The 20205-nt window shown below is 40.1% G+C and overlaps 1 protein-coding gene across 1 annotated transcript in view; it reads left to right on the top strand.

Annotated features, from left to right (window-relative positions):
- The first annotated feature begins 4895 nt into the window (after nucleotides 1-4895).
- LOC104021898 (uncharacterized) overlaps nucleotides 4896-20205 on the top strand; it is a 124149-nt gene continuing 108839 nt past the window's right edge. Inside the window, exons 1-3 of the mRNA XM_087748580.1 lie at nucleotides 4896-5126; nucleotides 6223-6366; nucleotides 8530-8769. Of these exons, the coding sequence (XP_087604706.1) occupies nucleotides 4896-5126; nucleotides 6223-6366; nucleotides 8530-8769 (615 nt within the window). The remainder of the gene's footprint in view (nucleotides 5127-6222; nucleotides 6367-8529; nucleotides 8770-20205) is intronic.

Genomic DNA, 20205 nt, shown 5'->3' with positions numbered 1-20205 from the left:
TCGACTTGAAGCTAAACCACATTTCATGCCTTCTTGTTGGGAACGCCCATTGTCAACAATGGGTCATTTTTACAGTCTAGACAATGCTAGTATCATCATGAGAAACAAGCACTTAGCTATGTGTGCAATGGTATATGCCATTGAGAAAAAGCACTTGGGTTTATTCCAGTAAATCTCTGATTCAAGGGATATTGCAGCAATTATTATTCCACATTTAAAAAAAATATATATGGGCTGCTCTGTTTTTGAAAACTTACACATTTTTTCCTCTATTAAATTGCTTCCTGGTGATGGAAATGTCTGAGTTTTTTTTTTTTTTTCTACTGCATCTACTTTCCTTTAGCTTGCACACCCCTGAGGTAATTAGTGTAGGTTAAAATTTACATAACTGACTTTGGGGTTTTGCAAATAGGAAAGATGGAAATTTATTCAAGGTGGTGCATAATTCATTTTAAAGCAAGTTTCCTGTTTTTTTTAATCATGTAGATGATGTATTACAGAGTCATAGTGGTTTTCTGAATAGGACCCTAAGCATTGAATTTTTGATATATTTTATTTCTTAGTGTAGGTAAAGAAATATTAACCATGACTCATTGCACTTTTCCTGTTCAATAAGATTTGAATAAACTTAACAAATTTATTAGGTAGATGATAGAGCTTTTTAAAAATTATCATGACATACTGTGGCAAATATTTTACTAGGATCCAGAAGAAATAGTTTTAAATCATATTCCCATTGCCATTTCAGAGGCAGAGAGATGCAAAACAGTGCAGTTCATACAGAGAACCCCGATTCATATTTTCTTTTGAATATTCATTATTTAATTAAGATTAGGAAGATAAACAAGGGGATTGGATAGCTACAGTATTCTGGTAATATAATCAATTGAAAAAAAAAATACTTCTGGCTCAGCATAAGCCTGGACTGGTAACGTCTGAATGTTGTAATATTATGGCTACTTGATATTTTACGTGAAGTGAGTGTTCTATTTCATGTTATTTCTTAATCTAAGTGCCCACCTCAGAAAAATCGCTATCGAAGACATCACCAAGAGTTGGATCCAGGAGGCAAATTATGAACAAAGCTCCCTTCCTCTCTTCTGAACTTTAGCTTTAACTGCTTCAGCTCAACTTTAAACTTCTTCCCATTTGCCACCAAACTCTGGAAATGCCTGATGTCTTTTGGTTGGTAGTTTTTGTCATTAGACTTTCTCAGGGACTTTGAGCTCTGCTGCTGGGCACTCTCCCAAATGCCCCAGCCCTGGCAGACTGGCTCCTGCACCTCGCAGGGGTGGTGACTGCTGCTGCTTAGTCCTTGCTGCTGCTGGGATGAGTCCCCTACACCACATCCCCAGGAGCATCCCCAGGAGCACATCCCCAGGGGACAACTGGGGAGGAACAACCTGCCCTTTCTCTTGGCACATTCCCTGGTGGCTGCAGTCCTCACCAGACTGTGGGAAGTGGCACGAGGGGGGTCTGATCACCCTAACCAGACAGCTGCCAGCTCTGCTGAAGCAGAGCTGGGACTGGAGCCAGGTCCCAGCCCTTCCTGGGGAAGCAGCGTAGGTGGTGATTCACTGGGCTGGGGAAAGAAAATCAGTGCCAGTGTTTGTGGGAGCAGGAGAGAAATGAGTCCTGGTCCCTGCTCCAGGGACTCCTGGTGAACTTCAGCCCAAAGCTGTCCAGGAGCAGGAGGGCTTGGTTCCCACTAACTGAGGAGCAGTGGTGGAGGGAGTGTTGTTCATGATACAGCTGCCGTGTGGAGAGCTGGAAGGTCTCGCTTTGAGCTAGTTTGGTCATGTCACCTTTGTAATTGTTTATGTGTGATTGTTGACCAGGCCCTGGAGGACTTATTGCATCTATCTGAAGCTCTCTGCTGGGACTACCAACAAATCATACTGTATTTTAAGGCAACCATGCTTTAATTTTACAGGGTTTAAACAAGTTATGTTAAAAGCTACTCATGCAGGTTTTTGTAATATGTTTTTGTAGTCTGTTTTTATACTCTATTTTTCATTTTGGAAATAAGTGGGATACTTTGCAAATAATTTTCCCAAAGCCTTAGTCTTCAGTAGAGATTCCTAAGCTTCCTTGAAAACAGCCAGATATTTGTGGAAAAATTTAGAGATTTGGAAGAAAGGAGAGACTTCAACAGCCAGATATGGAGCCTCCAATGGGGAGTTTTTCTCCATTGACTATTACATTGTTTCCCTACCAAAATATTGTTTGGCTTTGTGGCTTGGTGGGAGTGGAAGGGGAATGTAATTTTACACTTTTTAGGTGACAGTATATGGTATACAGTAGGAAGCCTCCTTGTAGATTGGTAGTGTTGCATGCACACTTTATGATGATCTCAGGGACACCAGTAGGAAGCACGAGGTATGCCCTTGAATATTCAGCAACATCTCTGAACAGTGCAGGTCAGGGAGAAGAACTTTGTTTTCCTGAGTCTACAGCCTTCAGAGGGGTTATTGTTCTCAGGTTTTGCACAGCGAACGCAGTCCAAAAAGGTGTGGATGCTGGCTTCTTGATGGACTAACTTTTTCAGCTTGCTGTGCTGGATTGCTGCAGAACCATAGGGGGAGAGGACTGCTCATGCGAGTTAGCCTCCTACGCACTGCAACACCCAAAAATGCGAGTCCCTCTTACCAAACATTTAAAAACAGCTGTGGTGATACAAGGCCTCAAGATCTGGAGCAGAATTAAAGTGGGGCAAGTTGTGTGCTCTCTGGTAGTCTATGACTAGCTGTTTTGCATATTATGTTTTGTTGAGCGTGTACAGACCCACTTATATGTGCACATACATATGTATGCATATATATGACTGTGTTAGGTGTAGTAAAAATAAGGGCTGTAGGGCACTACCGTGCACCAATATATGTTGTAGCACTAAGCTTTTAAAATGAGATTAGAGCTCAGTTTCCCTTGGAAAGAATGGAGTAAACATATGGAAAAATATATGGAAAAAAGTTATAGAAAAAATAACGGAATAAAGTAATGGTGGCTGAAATTCCTAATTGCTTCTGAAAAACTTCAACTGGAAGACCTAAGGCAAACTTTTGGAAAATTGCACGTTTATGGCTTTTATTTCCATGTTCTTTCTGTACAGTCGGAAAAAAAAAATTTCTTGTTTTTTTTTCATTTCTTTTTTTTTTTTTTTTTTGGCATGTGGGACTCAAAGCACCACAAGGAAGTCTCTCACCACAAGAAACAAAAGTTGCGAGCCAGGATTCATGAACTCTTTCAAAGGTATGTCAGATAAGGGCTACTTTGTACTTCTATCTAATGTGCTTTCCTTCCAAAGGTCTTTCAGTGCTTTACAGATATTAATGAGTAGAACTTCTCCGAAACAAAGGACCTCAGGCCTAGAAAAACTAAGCCTGTGCTTGTGAAAGAGGCCTCTGTTTTCGATTTTCAGATACCCAACTTGGGCTGTAATTTTTAAGTGCTACACACAGTGCACTTCAAAAGGTGACCAAATGGCTTCTCCCAGCGCCCTTCATCCCTGCCTCTGAATTACCCATGGAGAGTGAAGGAAATATGAATTGGAGCAATGTTTTTGTGATCAAGCTATAAGAGACCTTCAGATAAATACATACATCAAATTACCTGTAAAGAAATGGATGGAGGAAATAAATAACCCTTGTGGATACAGCCAAGGAAGCTATGATCTGCTGTGACAGCTGATGAGCATGCTGGTGAGCACAAAAGAGGCCCAACTTCACTGAATAAATTATTCTCTTGAATCTAATACCCAGCAAAACGAGGAAAAGGAGAAAAATGATGCAACCAGAAGAGATCAAATGCGGTTATTTAAATGTTTGATGTTCAGTAATGAAAACTGTTTACCTTCATAATTGTGTATTAGCAGCTAATAAAGGCAATAGATACAGTAGTTTAAAAGTAATAAAATCAACAACAAAGTGTATTTAATTTTAAATTGAATTGCAAGCAAATGGGTGTCCTAATGAACCCTTGTGTCAATGCAGCTCTAACCAAATTAAGTGAAATAATTTCCATCATGAGAAACTAAATAAGTACAAAGTTCCAAACAGACCATTCTTCTTGAGGAGAGAAGTTAACTTCTCAGATGTTTCAGCTCTACAAATTAGCTAGAGACATTCAAGAAACATCTTTTGTTACTTCCATTTAGGACAACTGGACCCAAGTTGACTTGACTGCAGCTCAAGGATAAAACCTCAAAGGTGGTTGACCCTGTGCTTCTTGTATTCAGTCCTTAACACTAAAATTTTGTCCTTTGTTCTCATTGGTTCTGGCTTGGGCAAAATTCCCACGTACGTCTTTGGGACTAGCGTCTACACAGGCCTTTCAACTGATTTAGCTATTGCCTGGGCATTTACATGATGCAATTCTACTGGCAGAGGAATTTGGAAAACAGCTTAGCTGCGTATCAGGGTAATTTTACTTCTGTAAATGTGTATATATGTTTCTTAAAACAAACAAACAGACGTAGGGAAGGTCTGAGTAGAAACTGATTTGCAGCAATGTGCCAGGAACTTGGAGACAGACAGGGATGTTTAGTGTGATTTGCAGAGTCTCTGTAAATGGTTTTCTTGATAAAGAACCATGTTAATTGTACAAATGTGGAGGCTTCTCACATTATCACCTAGAATGCAAAGGAGGAAAAAGGAATGAAGATACTGGAATTGAATTTTCCAAAAGCAAGTCAGAAAATACTGAAGGAATGTTTTAGAAGTGCAGTCCAGGGAAATGCTGTTTTGATTTTTTTTTTTTAATGAACACTAAATTTTAGCATTTTCTTTTGTGGCTAAAGACTTAAGTGAACACATGGCTTGGCAACCTCTAAGAGAGCCTGTCCTCTGATTGCCTGTGTTGTATATGCCCAAGCTAATCCTGAATTGCAACTGTACCTGATGCAGTGGATCCTCCTTGGTTCATATGACTCCTCTCAGTACATTGCAGGCAGCTCCCTTGACCTCCAGTGTGGCATGTGGCTGGCCCTTGGCCACGAACAGCCTGCTCAGCCTCCACCTCCTGAGAGCTGCCATGTCTGTCTCTGTGCTCTGCTACCTGCCCCAGCTCCACCTGCAAATGTGGCTGGAGCATTGCTGGAACAGCTGACTGACCCTCCCCGGACTTTTAAAGTGGGCTGTGGAAGCAAGAGCTGAAGCGTCTTGAAGCCAGCAGAGCATCTACAGATGTTTTTACTTAGGGCCATTTCTATTTAGGTACTGGTGCTGAGTAGGGACAGAGGAATTCCTAATGGTTCTGTGTCTGTTGAAAGATGGGATGGGATTGCCAAAGCATACAGCTTTATAGTACTTATTGTAAATGACCTAGTTTTGTATTTGCTCCTGCTGTGCTCTAGGAACAAGGTTTTCTCCAAAGGGTACCGTGCTGTTTGTGTATCCTGTGCGCTAAGCAGGGCAGCGCTGGGGTATCCAGTGTAGGGCTGTTCTTATGCTATTTGCTGGAGTTCGGCTTTGCTACGGGCACCTCTTTCTGAAAAAAAAAATAATAAAAAAAAAAAATCTTTGAGTTGGTATGATTACCCCCAAAATCAATTTAACTACACAAGAAGTTAACATATAAATGCCAAGGAAGGTGTAATTGTTCACATACAGCTGAAAATTGGTGTATGTGCATTTGTGCATATATATATATATGTATATATGACATAATTTATATATATAGTTTTTTTGGTGTATATAAAACAAGATCTTTTAGAAGATTTATAAATAAGATTTATGTATGAATTTATAAGATTTTTTTGGAAAAAACGCAGTGGGATTTATATATATATAATAAGATTTTTTTCAGTGGTTTAAAGCAACCCAATCCCCAAGGAACCAAGGGTTTCCAAAAACCTGTTCCAGATTATTGAAGCTGTCAATTGGTCATGAAAGTGTTGACAAGAGGCGATGGCTTCCTGCTTTAATATTCTTAACCTAGAACCCAAGCCCTGACATCAGACAGAGCTGATTATACATGGGCAGTGAAACTTTAGGTTCCTTATGTCAACCTGTGGCACAGACTGACAAATATTGGTTGTGTTACTTGGGCCGTGACTGCATTTTTCATATGCCGCTTTCTGAAGCCTAGTTGTTTCTCTGCTTAGCACACTTGTTTCTCTTGGGTACCCTGCAAGGCTTATGATATATTCAAGGCAAACATTAAACTGCAATGTCTTTCTAATGGCAAGTGCTTTCTGTGTCTGCTTTGTTGTTCATCTGTTTTCAGTTCTTCTTTTCTAACTGCTGCAGAGTGGGACGTAAGCTGTTGAAAGCAGAGGAGAATGAATGTGAAGAAGAAATGGTAGCCAGCTTTGGTAACCTTGCAGGTGTGAATACTGGATTAAATGGAGCAGCAGGACCTTGCGGGAAGGTGATGTTGTCCATGAGCGCTCTTTTCCCTGATGTGAACTGCTAAATGACTAGATCAATTGCATTGCATTATTATTTCTTCTTCTTTTTTTTTTTTTTTTTTTCTTCTTCTTCTTATAGTTTAAGAGGATAGAATTTGGTAGGTTTCAAAATATGCTTTCCAGCAGAAGTAACCATATGCTTAAAGAGAATGTCTAAAGCTATTAATGATGAATCATTTGGGCATGGCAAGAGTTCTTCAAAACAGTTTGTCAGCGCTGGCCAAGCAAAGTCTTTCAGCAGGAGATGAGACAGCTATGCCACCATGCAAATGAGACAGGCTTGAAATATGATGAATCTTCTATCTCCTTTTCCTACTCAACTGACACTCGCTTTGAGGAAGGTTGTAAATGCAAGAGAGATTGTGGTATAATTCCTCAGACTGGCGTTTCTGCCCCCCAGTCACTATTCGATTATCTTCCAAATTGCTGTGTTTCAGAGAGATAAAGATTTTTTATGGCTTGCTGACTTGAAACAACCAGAAGAGCCAGAAAAGAGATGGCTAACCGGCCATGCATAGTAATTCTATTGGTAAATGACAAAATCTTTGTTTGTATGACATTTCCAAAATTACTACAGAAGATGAATCTAAAATACAAAATGTCACATTTGGCATGCAAAACTATCACAATATATTTCAGTATAAAATTCATAGAGGCGTTTAATTTAGAATGTGTTTAATAACGAAGTCTGCCTGCATCAGTAATCCTGCCTTGAGGTTTAAAAGGATTGTCTTATTTATTCACATAATGTTAATTTTTTTATATATGATTCAGAAACCAAAAATATTAAGGTTAAATCTTCATTGTTAATTAAGATTTTCTAATTAAGCTGAAAATAATTGTCATTCAGATTAGTTGTTAAGTATGGTTTGTGTTGAGAAACAAAAGAAGTTTAACAAATTTGACTGTTTATTTAACTGCTTAATTTAATTCCAGAAGCTTTCTATCTATATGGAAATATGCTATCTCTTCCAAAATAAATCCAAGACAGGATTAAAGAAGAGATTATTAGCTACTGTAGGCTTAAACTGTGAGACTACTAAACCTAGTAGTCGAGGTAGCCATTTGATTCTGAAGTGTGGCATGGGTTCTTGTATCACATTGCATTAAAAGAAGACGACCTAGCACTAGTGTGTTCTCAAAATAATGGAAGAAATTGATTTATTGGGGAAAAAAAAAAATCATTGCTGATTTGAAGCACTAAATAATTAGTTATTGCAGAAGCAATTTTATCCACTGAAGTCAATACTGGAGCCAAACTGGGACTCCCTGTTACATGCTTGACCCTGCAGATTGCATTTGGGCAACACTGAAGTGTCCGCTGGCATAGTGGGACGGACCCTATGCCTTTAGTTAGGCAAGACTTGTAAGGATTGTACTGCTGTATCTGTTCACTTCTGCTAACCTTTGCGCTATAAGCTGAGCGTACAGAGAAAGCACCAGAAAGGCACTTCTGATACACAGCACAGAATTTATTCCATACTAAACATTCTGTAACTCAGACAACATCTTGTCAACCGCAAGCAGCAGATGTTTCCTTTTGTCTGGACTTGGAATAAAGGTGCCTGTAGGGAGTTGTTATTAAACTCTACACGTGCTGCACTTTGATTACTATTTTTAAGAGAATCTGATTATATGATAATCAGAAGGTGAAAGGATAGTCTGCATATTACACAGCACTAATAGCTTTGGCAAGGCTAATAATTAGTATAAAAACATGGCCTGCCCTGTCTTTCACTCTGTGCCTGCAGCCTGCTCATCACATCACATATTGTGCCTGTCTTGCAAAGCATGCTATATTTTTGAAGGTGTTGTTTTCTAGTTAATTCTGCCTTATTATTGCAGACTAATGGCTTCTGGTGTCATGCTTCAATAGCTCCACCTTCCCCCCAAGGATGCCGAACATTTTATTAGTAGTATTTGGATTATTTTTTATCTGTCATCTCTATGACTTTTGACCTCCCTAATTGCAGATCCTTGGTTAACAATAGGTAATTGCAGGTTGAACAAGAAGCATGTTGTCTGCTTTTTCGGTAGTTATTTTCTTGAAGAAATTTGTTCTTGCTAATTGTATGGTTAAAGTCTGCTCAACCCAGGTCAGTAACACAGAGGCTTCTCCATAGGTTGACTGCTCCAAGACACCACAGCCGATAAAAATTCATGTCAAATGCCTGAGGGGAGTCAAAGATAAGGTCCCTAAAGGCTGCTACACCCTCAAAGTTTCTGTTCTCAGCCGCTTAGGTGGTGGCTTGCTGGAGTGGCCCAAAATGAAGGAGCAGCCTTGGGCTAGGACAACACTGCCTGTTAGTCACGATGGAAACTTCTACAACACTGAAATGTACTTCGGACAAAGTATCCAGACAGTAAGCAATGCTTCTTAAATATGCTGTCTTTGCTTTGAAAGTTAAAACACATCCGCTCTTTCTCCTTCAGGCTTATATATTTAATGCATTCCATCATGTTCATAATTTATTTAATAATTTAAGGTACAATTTAAGAAGGTGCAATTTTTTTTCCCCTAGGTTAACCCTCATCGCTCACTCTAAAAGGGCCAAATATACCCTACATCGTGTAGTGTTGTCAGCTAATTTTAAATTTTACTTTTATTCTGTCTTATCTATGCAGCTTGTCAGCTATGTAATTTGATTTCTGTAAAGTAGCTTTAGAATAATAAATGAACGAGTGGGTGTATATAAACACATGAATGCCCAAATCCTTCTGTGAGTTTTAGCTCCATTGACCTCCATTTGCCAAAAAAGCAGCATTTGAATTATTTTGGAAGGAGCCCAAACACTTGAGGCTCTATTCTGTCTTTTGCGACTGAAGCACACATATTTTCCTGCCTAAGCATGCTGTGCGTGGCAGGATTGTTGTGTGTCAGTTGCTCACTGTTGTAGCTAATACCTAGTGCTGGTTGAAACATTGGTCTCGGATAAACTCTCTGGCACATGAAAGCTTCTTTACGGTTTGAAAAACAACCCCCATCTCTCTCAGTATGCACTTTTTCTTTGTGTGTGTGTTATGAGGCATTGGTAGAAGGAGAAGGATACTTTTTTCCGTTTTCAATTTTTTATTTTGCAGTATGACCTGCATGGTAGATTTCCTTCTTTACCCCTTCCATTGTGTGAAGCGTTGTGTAGATACAGAACAGACAGTCCCTATCCCAAAGAGCTTTCAGATAAAGCAACTTTTATATATGGCACTAATGTTTTCAGTTACTTGTGGATAGGTCATTTCAGCTATTGAGTTTGTGATATATAAAGTGCCGCTAATTCACATTTTCTGCTTTTTAATTGTTTATCATCTGTAATGGATAATGAACAGTGTCTGTAAATACAGCTGTTGGTATGAAAAGAATCATGTGAATGTGACTGTCACATGACTTTAAAACAAATACATGTATCTGTCAGAGAAATCACTAATCTGGGATTCCTCCCTAGGCAGGATGCACGTATCCTGCTTACTGCCTCGAAGACAAACTACTGTCTTCTTAGGCTTCATTGAAAGGAGAAGACTATGGGCAGTATGATTGAACGACTCCAGCATGCCTTGCCTCTTGCTTTCAGCATCGTGTTTCTCCTGGGTCTTGCCTGCTGTTTTTGCTTCTACCTGGGGAATGTCCCCTGTTCAAAACTGCATATCTCTGTTCTCAATACTAAGCAAGAGCTATTTTGGATTGACCTGTCTTTTGTCCAGCTGCTCCTCTATGCAAAGGAACTCCTGATAGGGATTTGTGAGGAGTATGTGCAAAGTCCACGTACTTATCTTTATGTTAGTCTCTATGGGGTTGTGCAGACACCTCAGTAACTGCTTTAGAGGTAGCTATTATGCTTCATCCAAAGGTCTGAGAGAAATGCTTGGTAGTTTTACTATTTTTCCAGACTTTGCTTTAAAGTCCTCTTTGAGTCTCACAGAGGACATTTAATTAGCATCTTCACCAAAATTCATTTTTAGCCTAGTGAACGAGGGTGCAGGTCTCGGGCAAGTCCATTTAAAATGCAGGACCAGGAGGAGAAGTTGGATTAAATGACTTTCTGATGATTCCCTCTCTTCATGAGTGTATAACGGACAGCAAAAGCTTAATGTCGTAATTTTAGAGAACCTCTTCCACCAGCTCATTTTGAAGATGTAGGTGGTGTACGCTGAATGATTCTACCTTTCTGTTCTTCTGCCTTGGTATTGGCACGTAACCTTAAGGTATGTTTCAAAAGAAACCCCTGAGATCTGTGCTGAGATGAGGCAAATTTTAGGCTTCAGATGATTAGCATCTGTTGCAAAACTTAAAGTAGTGAGGTCTTAGTGGTGAGCTCCAGATGAGCATCTGGGTTTGAACACAACCTTATATACATCAATACTGCTCTGGGATATATTACAGGGGGGAAAATAAAAGTGCTCACAAATGAAGAATAAGCTTTTGTTTTCATTGGCAGGAATAATGATAGGAGTTCAGTGTAAACATGGTGAAAATGAAGACATGCATGCTTGATATTGAAGGAAAGCTTAGTTTTAACTAATATATTAGAGAAATTGTTCCAGAACACTACCTCCTTCCAAAAATAATAACCCTGTCATGTCGGCAAAGTTGGTGTCAGCATGGGTTACCTGCTGCGTACAGAAAGTGCTGGTCATGTAAGTTAGATCTGCCTCAGGGGTAGCCTGACTTGCGCACCCGACCTTTCAAAAATGTTTTTTGTTCATTAATCAATGTTCTTTGCTCCAACTTGCCAGCTTCCCTTCTTTCCCCTCCTTCACTGTCCTCCTTTTTAGTTTGTCAACCTACCTCCCCCAATAACCTCTGACTACATATTAGACAGTGGCTCCTAATAACTCCAGTTAAATTTTATTTGGCTTTCAGTAAGGCCAGACAGTCACATGAGTAATTTTTTTCCTTGAATTATGCTGGACAAAACACATATGAATGCTTTGGACTGGGATAAAATGTAATTGCTGTTTCAAAGTACTCTCTACAATTTTAGGAATAGCAACTAACAGCATGATCTGAGGGGGACTTGTTTTAGATCCAGCATTTCAAGGACATTTTCATATATTTAGTTTATGCAAGGGGACTTTAGGCTTAGATTGGTTAATACTGTCTGGTCTAGGTGAAGCAAGATCTATTTTGAAGCTTCACCTACATTATAATGCAAATTGAATGTGAACTTAAGCTGAAATTCAAAAAAGGAGGAGGCTAACTCTGTCAGTAAAGAAGATTTGTTCTTAAACTTTCAATATCCTCTTGCACTGTCTGATTTTTCTCAGGTCTGGAATGAAAGTTGAATAAGGAGAGGATAGGAAAGGAGATGAGATGTTTACGGTGCATCTAGTAAGGCAGTTACTGCAATTAGACTGTCCTTGACAGCACCTGCACAGGTGTGACTGCATCATCTTTACACTAGATCAAGGATTTTACTAGTATAATTTCCTTGTTGCTGTCTCATGGTGGCTAAGATCCTACTATAGATTAGACCTAAGTAGTCAGTAAATGTTTTTCGTTCACAGTGTATTTAAAGCAGTATCTTATTACTCTATAGGATGCATGTCCCAGTGTTAGTAAGTCCAGATTACATTTTTCAGTTTAATGATGACTTGAAGAGCACAAATGAGTTGTGGTGTGCGAAAGTTTAATTTTGCTCAGAGAAAGAAAGTGGTGTCGTTCTTTTTTTCAGTCAGCTTTTCTTAAGTTAGTTCAGTAAACATTATAGTAGTTGTATGAAACAATTACAACAATAAGAACAAATCCTCACTTTTCAGAGTCAAAATATTCATTGGCTCCAATGGAATAAAAATTGGCATGTGGCTAAAATACTTCTCTTTAAAAAAAAAAAAAAAAAAAAAATTCAATTATCAGGACCAAAATATTTTCTTGTACGTTGCAGGTTTCACCTACTAAGCGAAGGAACCTTTAAGGAAGATGTTCCTATTTCAAGTGTTTGCAATAAATTATAAACATTTTCCAGAAAAAATATTGCCTGTTAGGAAGCGAGTTTTTGTTCAGAAGGGGAAGTTCGGATAGGAAATTTTCAGCTATTGCGAAGAGCACTATAAGCCAATGAGACTACCTGTAAGTACATTTAAAAAACGTTCATTAAGCCACCCAGTCACCTGGTATGTCAGTCCAGCACTGCTGAGGAGAAGCAGGGACAATCGAGTCAGCTTTGGGCTCCCCAGGCTGCTTTCTAACTCCAGTCCCGCTGCACCCGTTTGGCATCGGTCCTTATTATGAGCCAGCCTTCCAAAATTGGCACTTCAGCAAAAAAAATGTGGGCTCCAGAAGTATGTGAGCACTGGCGCTACGTGTTTTCCCTGGTGTACCTGGAACTCGGGATAGCATTAAATCAGTTCATATGCATATACAGCTGCAGTTGCTGACAGAACAGTTCACAGATCTGTAGATTTTTAAAGAGTATATCAACCAGTTAATATTTATGTACCAGTATGGCAAGGTACTAGCAATATTATAACAGTAGCTGGGTACCATTTTGTTTTACTTGAGGGAAATTCAATATGAATAAAACAGCAACTTTTCAAACATGACATTTAATCCACGCATGTAAATCATACCAGGAGATCTATTATTCATTATTAAAAGGGCACCATATTTTTATTACACTGAAAATGAAACACAAATGCTGTGAAAAATTTAGTGCCTTTTCCTGAAGTTTCAGGACACTTATCATGCAGTCATCTAGCAGGGGCTGACACTCATTTTAAAATATAGCTACAAAATTAATAAATTTGAACTCTTTTGCTTGGAAAAAGAGGATGTTCTATTTCACTGAATGAGGTGGATTTATTTTTTATTTAAGGCTTCCTAAATACTTAAGATGGCAAAGTACTTTGGTAATGTTCACATTTGGAGTTAGATATATAACGAATAAAGTTCATATCTTTGTTGTTATTAGTCATTTCCAGCATTTTCTTCCCTGAAGTGCATTTCGAAAACTACATGTATCAGAAGCTGATTAACATGACCTAAGGTATTAATTCTTAAAATACGATGAAACAAACAGTTTCAAGGACCTTATTTTCTGTATGTCAGCAGCTGTCTAAGGACTGTGATGCTTTTAGTAATTACAAAACAAGGTATCATTAGGAAAAGTAGAGCACAAACTTTTTCTCCCCCCCCCCCCCCCCCCCCCCCCTTTTATTTTATTCTTGAGCGAAACGCTGGCACAGATGAAGAACATTTAGCTCTAGGACACTTTATAGGACATAACATAAGAGTTTGATACACTATGAAAAAAGATAGGAAGTAATAATGCTTGGCAGTGCCAGAGGACTTTCAAAATGAGAGGCACTTAAATTTTCCCTGGATGCAATTATTTGTAGTTGGGATGATAAGGTGCTACGTGAACCTTTTGGTAAATGCAAGAACTAAGCTTAGACAGACGCTTGTATTTATTTGAAGACTGCAGATTTGATGTTTTTTTCACACAGCAGGAACACATACTTACTACTGCTTCTATTTTCTTTACCTGAGTTTGTTTGGGGTTTCAGTCTTTGATTGCCATTTGCTAAATGTCTTTCTGCAACAGCTCCTCAAAACGCATGTTTTCAGAGCAATTTTGTTCTGGATGTGTCACACCTCTGTGACATCCTGGGGACAGACCTCTGTGGTGTGCTGCGAGCAACCCTTGGGCTGGGTGCTGCTTACACCACAGGGCCAAGGGTCCCACGCTGCCTTGACTGGCTGCTAGACCTTCAATAGTGCTCTTCTCCCCAAATGGCCGTGAGTCTTTCTCCTTGCTGTGGGCCAAGCAGAAAGTGTCATGGGGACCTCCGTTGGCTGTGCTGTGCACAGATATTGTTCCAGCCACGAGCTGTAGCCGGGTGGTTTCTCTGGAGACCTTTGCTGCCTGGAGATGTCTTTCCCAACATGGAAAGCTCCATTTCCAGCACTGTGTGGAGACTTGAAGGGATTCATTAAGTCTGGTGTGCTGATATTACGAAGCCATTGCATATTAGAATCTATTGCATCTACTGTATTTAGCATTGTGCAATTGATTTACATATGCAAAAGGTTACTACTTATCCTAGGTTTTGTTTTTGGTAATTAATTGGAGTAACATTTCGTATGTTGTCTAGTCAATATGCTCTGGTGGAGGAGTTCTTGAAAACATTCGCTGGACTGTACTGTGCGTGCTCTTCCAGCTTAGACCGAGGTAAACTGCCCAAAGACCTCAGAAATGTGGCCTACATTATAATGCAGCATATCTAACTAGGGTAAGGTATGTGGTCTGCGTTGGAAAATCTAGCAGACATATGTTAAAAATCAGGAGTGTCTAGGGACAGGCTTTTATTTTGGACCACTCCATGGCCTGTTCCCTACCTAATGGGAAATTATATCTGTAAGAGAGCTTGACGTGAGCCATTGGATATGATAGTTGTACAAAAGTCGTATATTATCTGGGGCAGATCAGTGGGAAGGCAGAATGCAGCAGCCCCTGCCTGTATCCTTAGCTCCAAGTAAACTCCAAACAACAGAGGACATCAAGAGCAAAGTAAATGCCCACCCGAACAAAAAAATGCTGTGAGTGGAAAAATGGAGCAATTCCATGACTCACCAGAGCTGACAGCATGGAACTGTGAAAAGGGGCTTAAGCCATGTTTTGATCCATATCCACACGTCGTGGGAGCGTGCAAAACATCCTCAGAAGACACTTTTTTTTTTTTCCCTTAAAATATCTGGCTTTGAAACACTTCATGTTTTAAATAGTTATCTGTGAGCTCAGGATGAGCAGGGTAGTACTACAGAAATGAGAAGAGTACTTTATGCTACAAAATTAAAAAAAAGTGATCCTGTCTAAACATGCAATTTTTAAGCAGAGCACACAAGGGAAAGGGGATTTGTTATCAGGAGTCAGTCTTCCTATTTCTTTGCTGGAGGGGTGTTAGCTGAACCCCTGGAAAAAAAGCAGAGCCTGACGAGGTCTGGACCATCTGGGAAATACTGCAGGAGCGTGAACTCTATGTTGGCACAGCTTCCCTGGTGAAGGGAGCATTGCTGTGTCCCAGGCTGGACTGAAGCTTAAGGAGGAAGGGGATGCTGTGCTATGTGAGGCGTGATGAGGAACCCAGAACAGCATCAGGAAAGAGACCCAAGATGGAGCAGCTGGGGGAGCAAAAAGAAGAGGAAAGCTGCCTGCTCCTGCACCAGAGCCTGGGGCAGGCAGCATGGCGCTACTGTGTGACTCAGCCCTGCCTGCCGAACAAGCCATGTCTTCGTGAGACTCCTTGGCTCCAAGTGGTTTCTGAGCAAAGTATGTGTCCTCTTGACATAAAAGAAATAAACTCTGCTGTTTTGTGTCGGTGGCCTACGTTATCCTGGGAAACTCATGCTCTCACCATGCTGGAATCAATCTCAGGAGTAAATAAGTTAGACGGGAGTGGCAGGAGAAGGAACTGGGGTTCCTGTCTTCCTCTTACAAAGACAATTTCTCCCCTTGCAAGATGAGGTCAGAATCCACCCAGGCCAGCGGTATATCACCAGAAATACTCGGGGAGGCTAGCGTTGGCTGTACCATACATTACTACTCCCTGCTGGTCAAAGAACAGAAAAGAATTAGGAGCAGATGTGCCAGGACAATTAGCAACAGATGCAGAGGCTAAAGCTCGCAGAATGCAAACATTATTCCCCTGTATTTGGGAAGATAAAAGGCCAGATTCTGGTCCTGTGGTGTAAGGTAGTCGTGCCACGTGCAATGCTGCTGGAGTTAACTATGCCCTGAGTTATCTCTCCTAGAGGAAAGGGAGGTGGTGGGAATTGTCCCTGCTCTGGTAGCATGGGAGAGGCAGGAGGTGTTTCCATTGGGGCACTTGGTGTGTGGCTCTGGGAAGACACTGGGGTGCTTTGGCACAGTGTGTCAGGAGAAATCCTGCTTGCTGCCACCTCTGTGGGACTGAGGGTGGTAAATAAATTGCCTGCTTACAGATACTGCAACCCTGCGCTCTGTGCGGCTCATCCATAATCCTGAGCTCGCGTGCTGTGCTGTAACAGCTTCTGGTCCGTATTCCACTACGATTAGGGAGGTTGGGATACTGGGTCACATGAAAGATGGTGGTACTTCATAAAGGTTTAAGGAGATCTGCAAGCTGCAGAGAGAGCAGTCAGGGAGTTGTTTGACCTGTGCCAGGCCTGAAAGGTCTGTTCTTTTTTTCAGAAAATAGAAAAAAAATATATATGTATGGGGAATGAATGATAGCGCACTGCATGTTCCTTTGATTTGTGTGTTATTTTGTATTTAGATACCTGTTCAAAGACAGGCAGCAATAGAAAACTGGGGAAGTAAGTTTCCAGCTACTCCAGGACGTTCTGGTGATAGATAGGACTTTTGGAAAACGTTAATAACGTGATATTTTATTTTTACCTCAGTCCCTGTTTCTATTCCCTCCCCTCTGGCCTTTTATAAATTTCAAAGTTACACAAAGACTTGCCAAGAATGCCCTTCCCTCTACCTGTATGCTGGCCTTGCATGTAAACAGGGAGGGCTTGAAATCTGGTTGTGAAAGCTCCACCTTATTTTGGCAATAACAGCCTCATCTCCAGCACTATTCATTTTACATAGTGAAGTAATTTTTTATTTGTTAATGAAATAGTTTGATGGGAACTGCTTCCTATTTAAAAGGTTTTCTACCCATGTTTTACACCTGTGAGGTTCATTTGCCACAGTTTTCATAATCAGAAACAATAAGCCATTAATTTATATGGTGTTTTGCAAGATTCTTCTATATAATAAGTAAACATTGAATTGCCTTTGCATATTCTAATTCACTTTAATCCATTTCAGTTGTACATGCCAAGTGGTCAAATTTTTGTGTTATGTGAATTAAGTAATGTAATTTTTGTCCTTTTTCTTCTAAATCGAAAGCATTTGAAGGTGCAGAGGAGAGAGCAAAGGTTTATTTCTTCTCTGACAAGGTTAAAGCCCAAGATTAAGTCAGACAAAAACCACCAAATCCTTATGCTGGATCTGTTTATTGAAATATTCAAATAGAATTCATTCTCTCTCTAGAGTAAATGATTTCTTTGCTGAAATTATGGTGGCATATGGGGACGTAAGATATATTACAATAAAACTGATATAAAACAGTTGAATTCAGAAATAGTGGCAAGAGATAATTTTAGTTCACTATGATTTAATTCAATTAAATGCAACACTGTTAACTGCAGACTAAGAAGAACTACTTGTGCCTGTGCAGACACACACAAACATTATTTATTCTCTGCTGCACCTCTCTTTGCAGAAGAAATTACACCAGTAAAAAGTGGGCACTGGATGCTTTCATAGCACTGTAAAAGGCTATATACCTCAGAGACCTCAATGGAAATTTTACCTGAGCAAGAAGAAACAGTGAGCTAAGGTGTTCCCATTAAAACGCAGGAAGCTGTATTTATGTAGTATGCTGTCTTTGAACATCAACAGTGTTGGTGCAGGCTTGTGGACTAACTTATCAAATAGTGCCTCAAAAGAGGTTGGTGCCAGCAGGGAAAATATAACTGCTGATTTTCTTTTTTTTTTTTCCTTCAGAAACAAAACAGTCCATCAAAACAAACTGGTCAGTTTGAGCTGCCTGTGCCTTGCCCATCCCAAGCACTGCCTCGAGTCTCTTATGAGAGAGAGAGCGAGCAATTACTGATTCCCCTTCTCCTTTAAATACCTGAGCTATTCCCTGCCCTGTACTTAAGCATGACAACCCAAACCCACAGAGGCATGCAGACACTCAAGGACTGTGGATTTCAATTGGAGCTACATGCCTAAATGCCTTTGTGCATCTATGCTTACGGGTTGTGCTGGCCATGCCCCAAATCCCTGCTCTCAGGCTTGCTGCCTAGGAGGAGACTAATGAAGGGCAGGCGGCACAACACCAATCTCCCTCCCAGGGCTGTCTGACCCTGCAGCCATGGGACAGCGGGCTGTGACAGAGATGTGCGTTCACTGTGGCGATGGGAATAGGTTTAGCATGGGGTTGTTGAGGGGACCTGCCTCCTTTTCGAAACTCTCCTGCTTCAGCCTGGCTGTCCTTTCCTAAACAGCAGTTCCCCTGTATAAATCACACTCCCGGTGGCCATCAAGATGGAAATGAAAGCCCATGGGCGCCTGTGTGAATGCTTGGTACACTGGCATAGAGTAACAGGCAGAGACTTGGCTGGGATTTTTGTATGGATTCAACAGAAAGAAATTTCTTACTTAGTAGGTATGTTTTATTTGACCATATATGCTGAGATGCGTGACACTGTCCTACCTGGGGCATACACCCAGTGTTCATGCGTGAGGATTCCCAGAATGAATCTTACAGACTCAGGCTTTGTAGCATACAGGTGTGTGACAAAACCCTTATTTTTCTTATTATATGTTTTGTCATTATGTTTTTGGATCATGGCATGGCCTAAATATCCAGCTTCTGTAACTGTAAGCAAAGGGATGCTTCCAGTCCCAAAGAGTGAGTTTGCAACCTAGGTCCAGGATGGGAGCTTATAGCAAATGAAGACTAACTGTGAGCAGGAAACAAAGAAATGAATTTTTAATAGTCATAATTACCCTTACACTAACTGCTTGACCACTATCTGTTCATAGAATAGAGTCTACTGTTGAGTTATTCTAAAGGAAAGAGTAAGTCTGGGAAACAAGGGAGAAAATGAAAAGGTGGTTGTGATACGGCAGTGATTTCAGCTGCTTATGCTTTGGGATTGTTCAATAATGCAGGTAATTGTCTTTGATCATAGCCTTGTAACCACCACCTTTAATTTGTAGCACAGAGGTTACTATCTAGCACCCAGCTAGCCAAATGAAATGTATGGCTTGATTAAGGATCTCTTTTGTCAGTAATTTGTGCCTAATGTTTTTAGCTTTCCCACGGGCTGTTATAGAAAATGGTAAATCTGGTTTAAATGAAACCTGATACTGTTAATGGTTTAATAGCAGCTGCCACAGGGTTATGGCATTTTTCAACAGATGCTTCTGTTTCATTTTAAGCCTACACTAAGTCTTAGAATATATTTACATAATTAATATAAAGTACACCTACATAATAACAACAATATTTATAGTTTTAAAAAATTTCCTTAAACTACTTCCTCTCTCTTACTGTTATCTAATGGCAATATATAACTTGAAACAGGAAGACATATTATTAAAATAATAATTTATGTTCACGTCTTCAAAAAATTATAGAATGCAGCACAGCTATGAACGTGTATCATCTCGTAACATAGCAGTTATTGGTATGGGTAAATCCCTTAGCTGCTTCAGAAAAAGAGACAGAAAAAGCTTGGCTGTACCTGAGTGGCACTTATTATCTTGCTTACTGTTTAATCAGGAGTATGAAAAATTGATGCTAGTATTTTAAAATATCAGTCAAAAGAGAGCTGTGTTGAGGTGTGTACTTATGTGCAGTAATATTTGAGGCAGTAAAGATTTGTGGCTTGTTATCAGCTAAGAATGTCATCTGAGGAAATCCCTGCTAATTTAAGAAGACTTTGGCATTTTAGGCTTTTAATAGTGGATGATCAGTTTGGATGGATGTCTTCTATTCAGAGGTCTTATTCTGCGTTTCAAAAAGTGCTGAAGGTATATCCTACAGGACACTCAGAGTCAGAGGATACCCTTGAATATTGTGGTCTTCTACAAGTACGTGCCAATTCACAGGGAGGAGAGAAGGAGAAAAGGCTCCTCTTTCTCTGCCTTGGCTGGAAGGCAAGGTAAGGTTGAGCAGGAGTCTTTGCAAGGCAAATGTACCAAGGTATTTGCTGCTATGAACTTTCAGGACTGAAATGGGAACAATAAAAGGTGGAAAACATT

Source organism: Nipponia nippon, unplaced genomic scaffold (genome assembly GCF_047370975.1).
Source record: "Nipponia nippon isolate SJK-2023a ecotype South Korea unplaced genomic scaffold, ASM4737097v1 scaffold_1, whole genome shotgun sequence".
NCBI classification, from domain to species: Eukaryota; Metazoa; Chordata; class Aves; order Pelecaniformes; family Threskiornithidae; genus Nipponia; species Nipponia nippon.
Note: the sequence above shows the minus strand (reverse complement) of the source record. Positions and strands in the feature narration are given on the sequence as shown.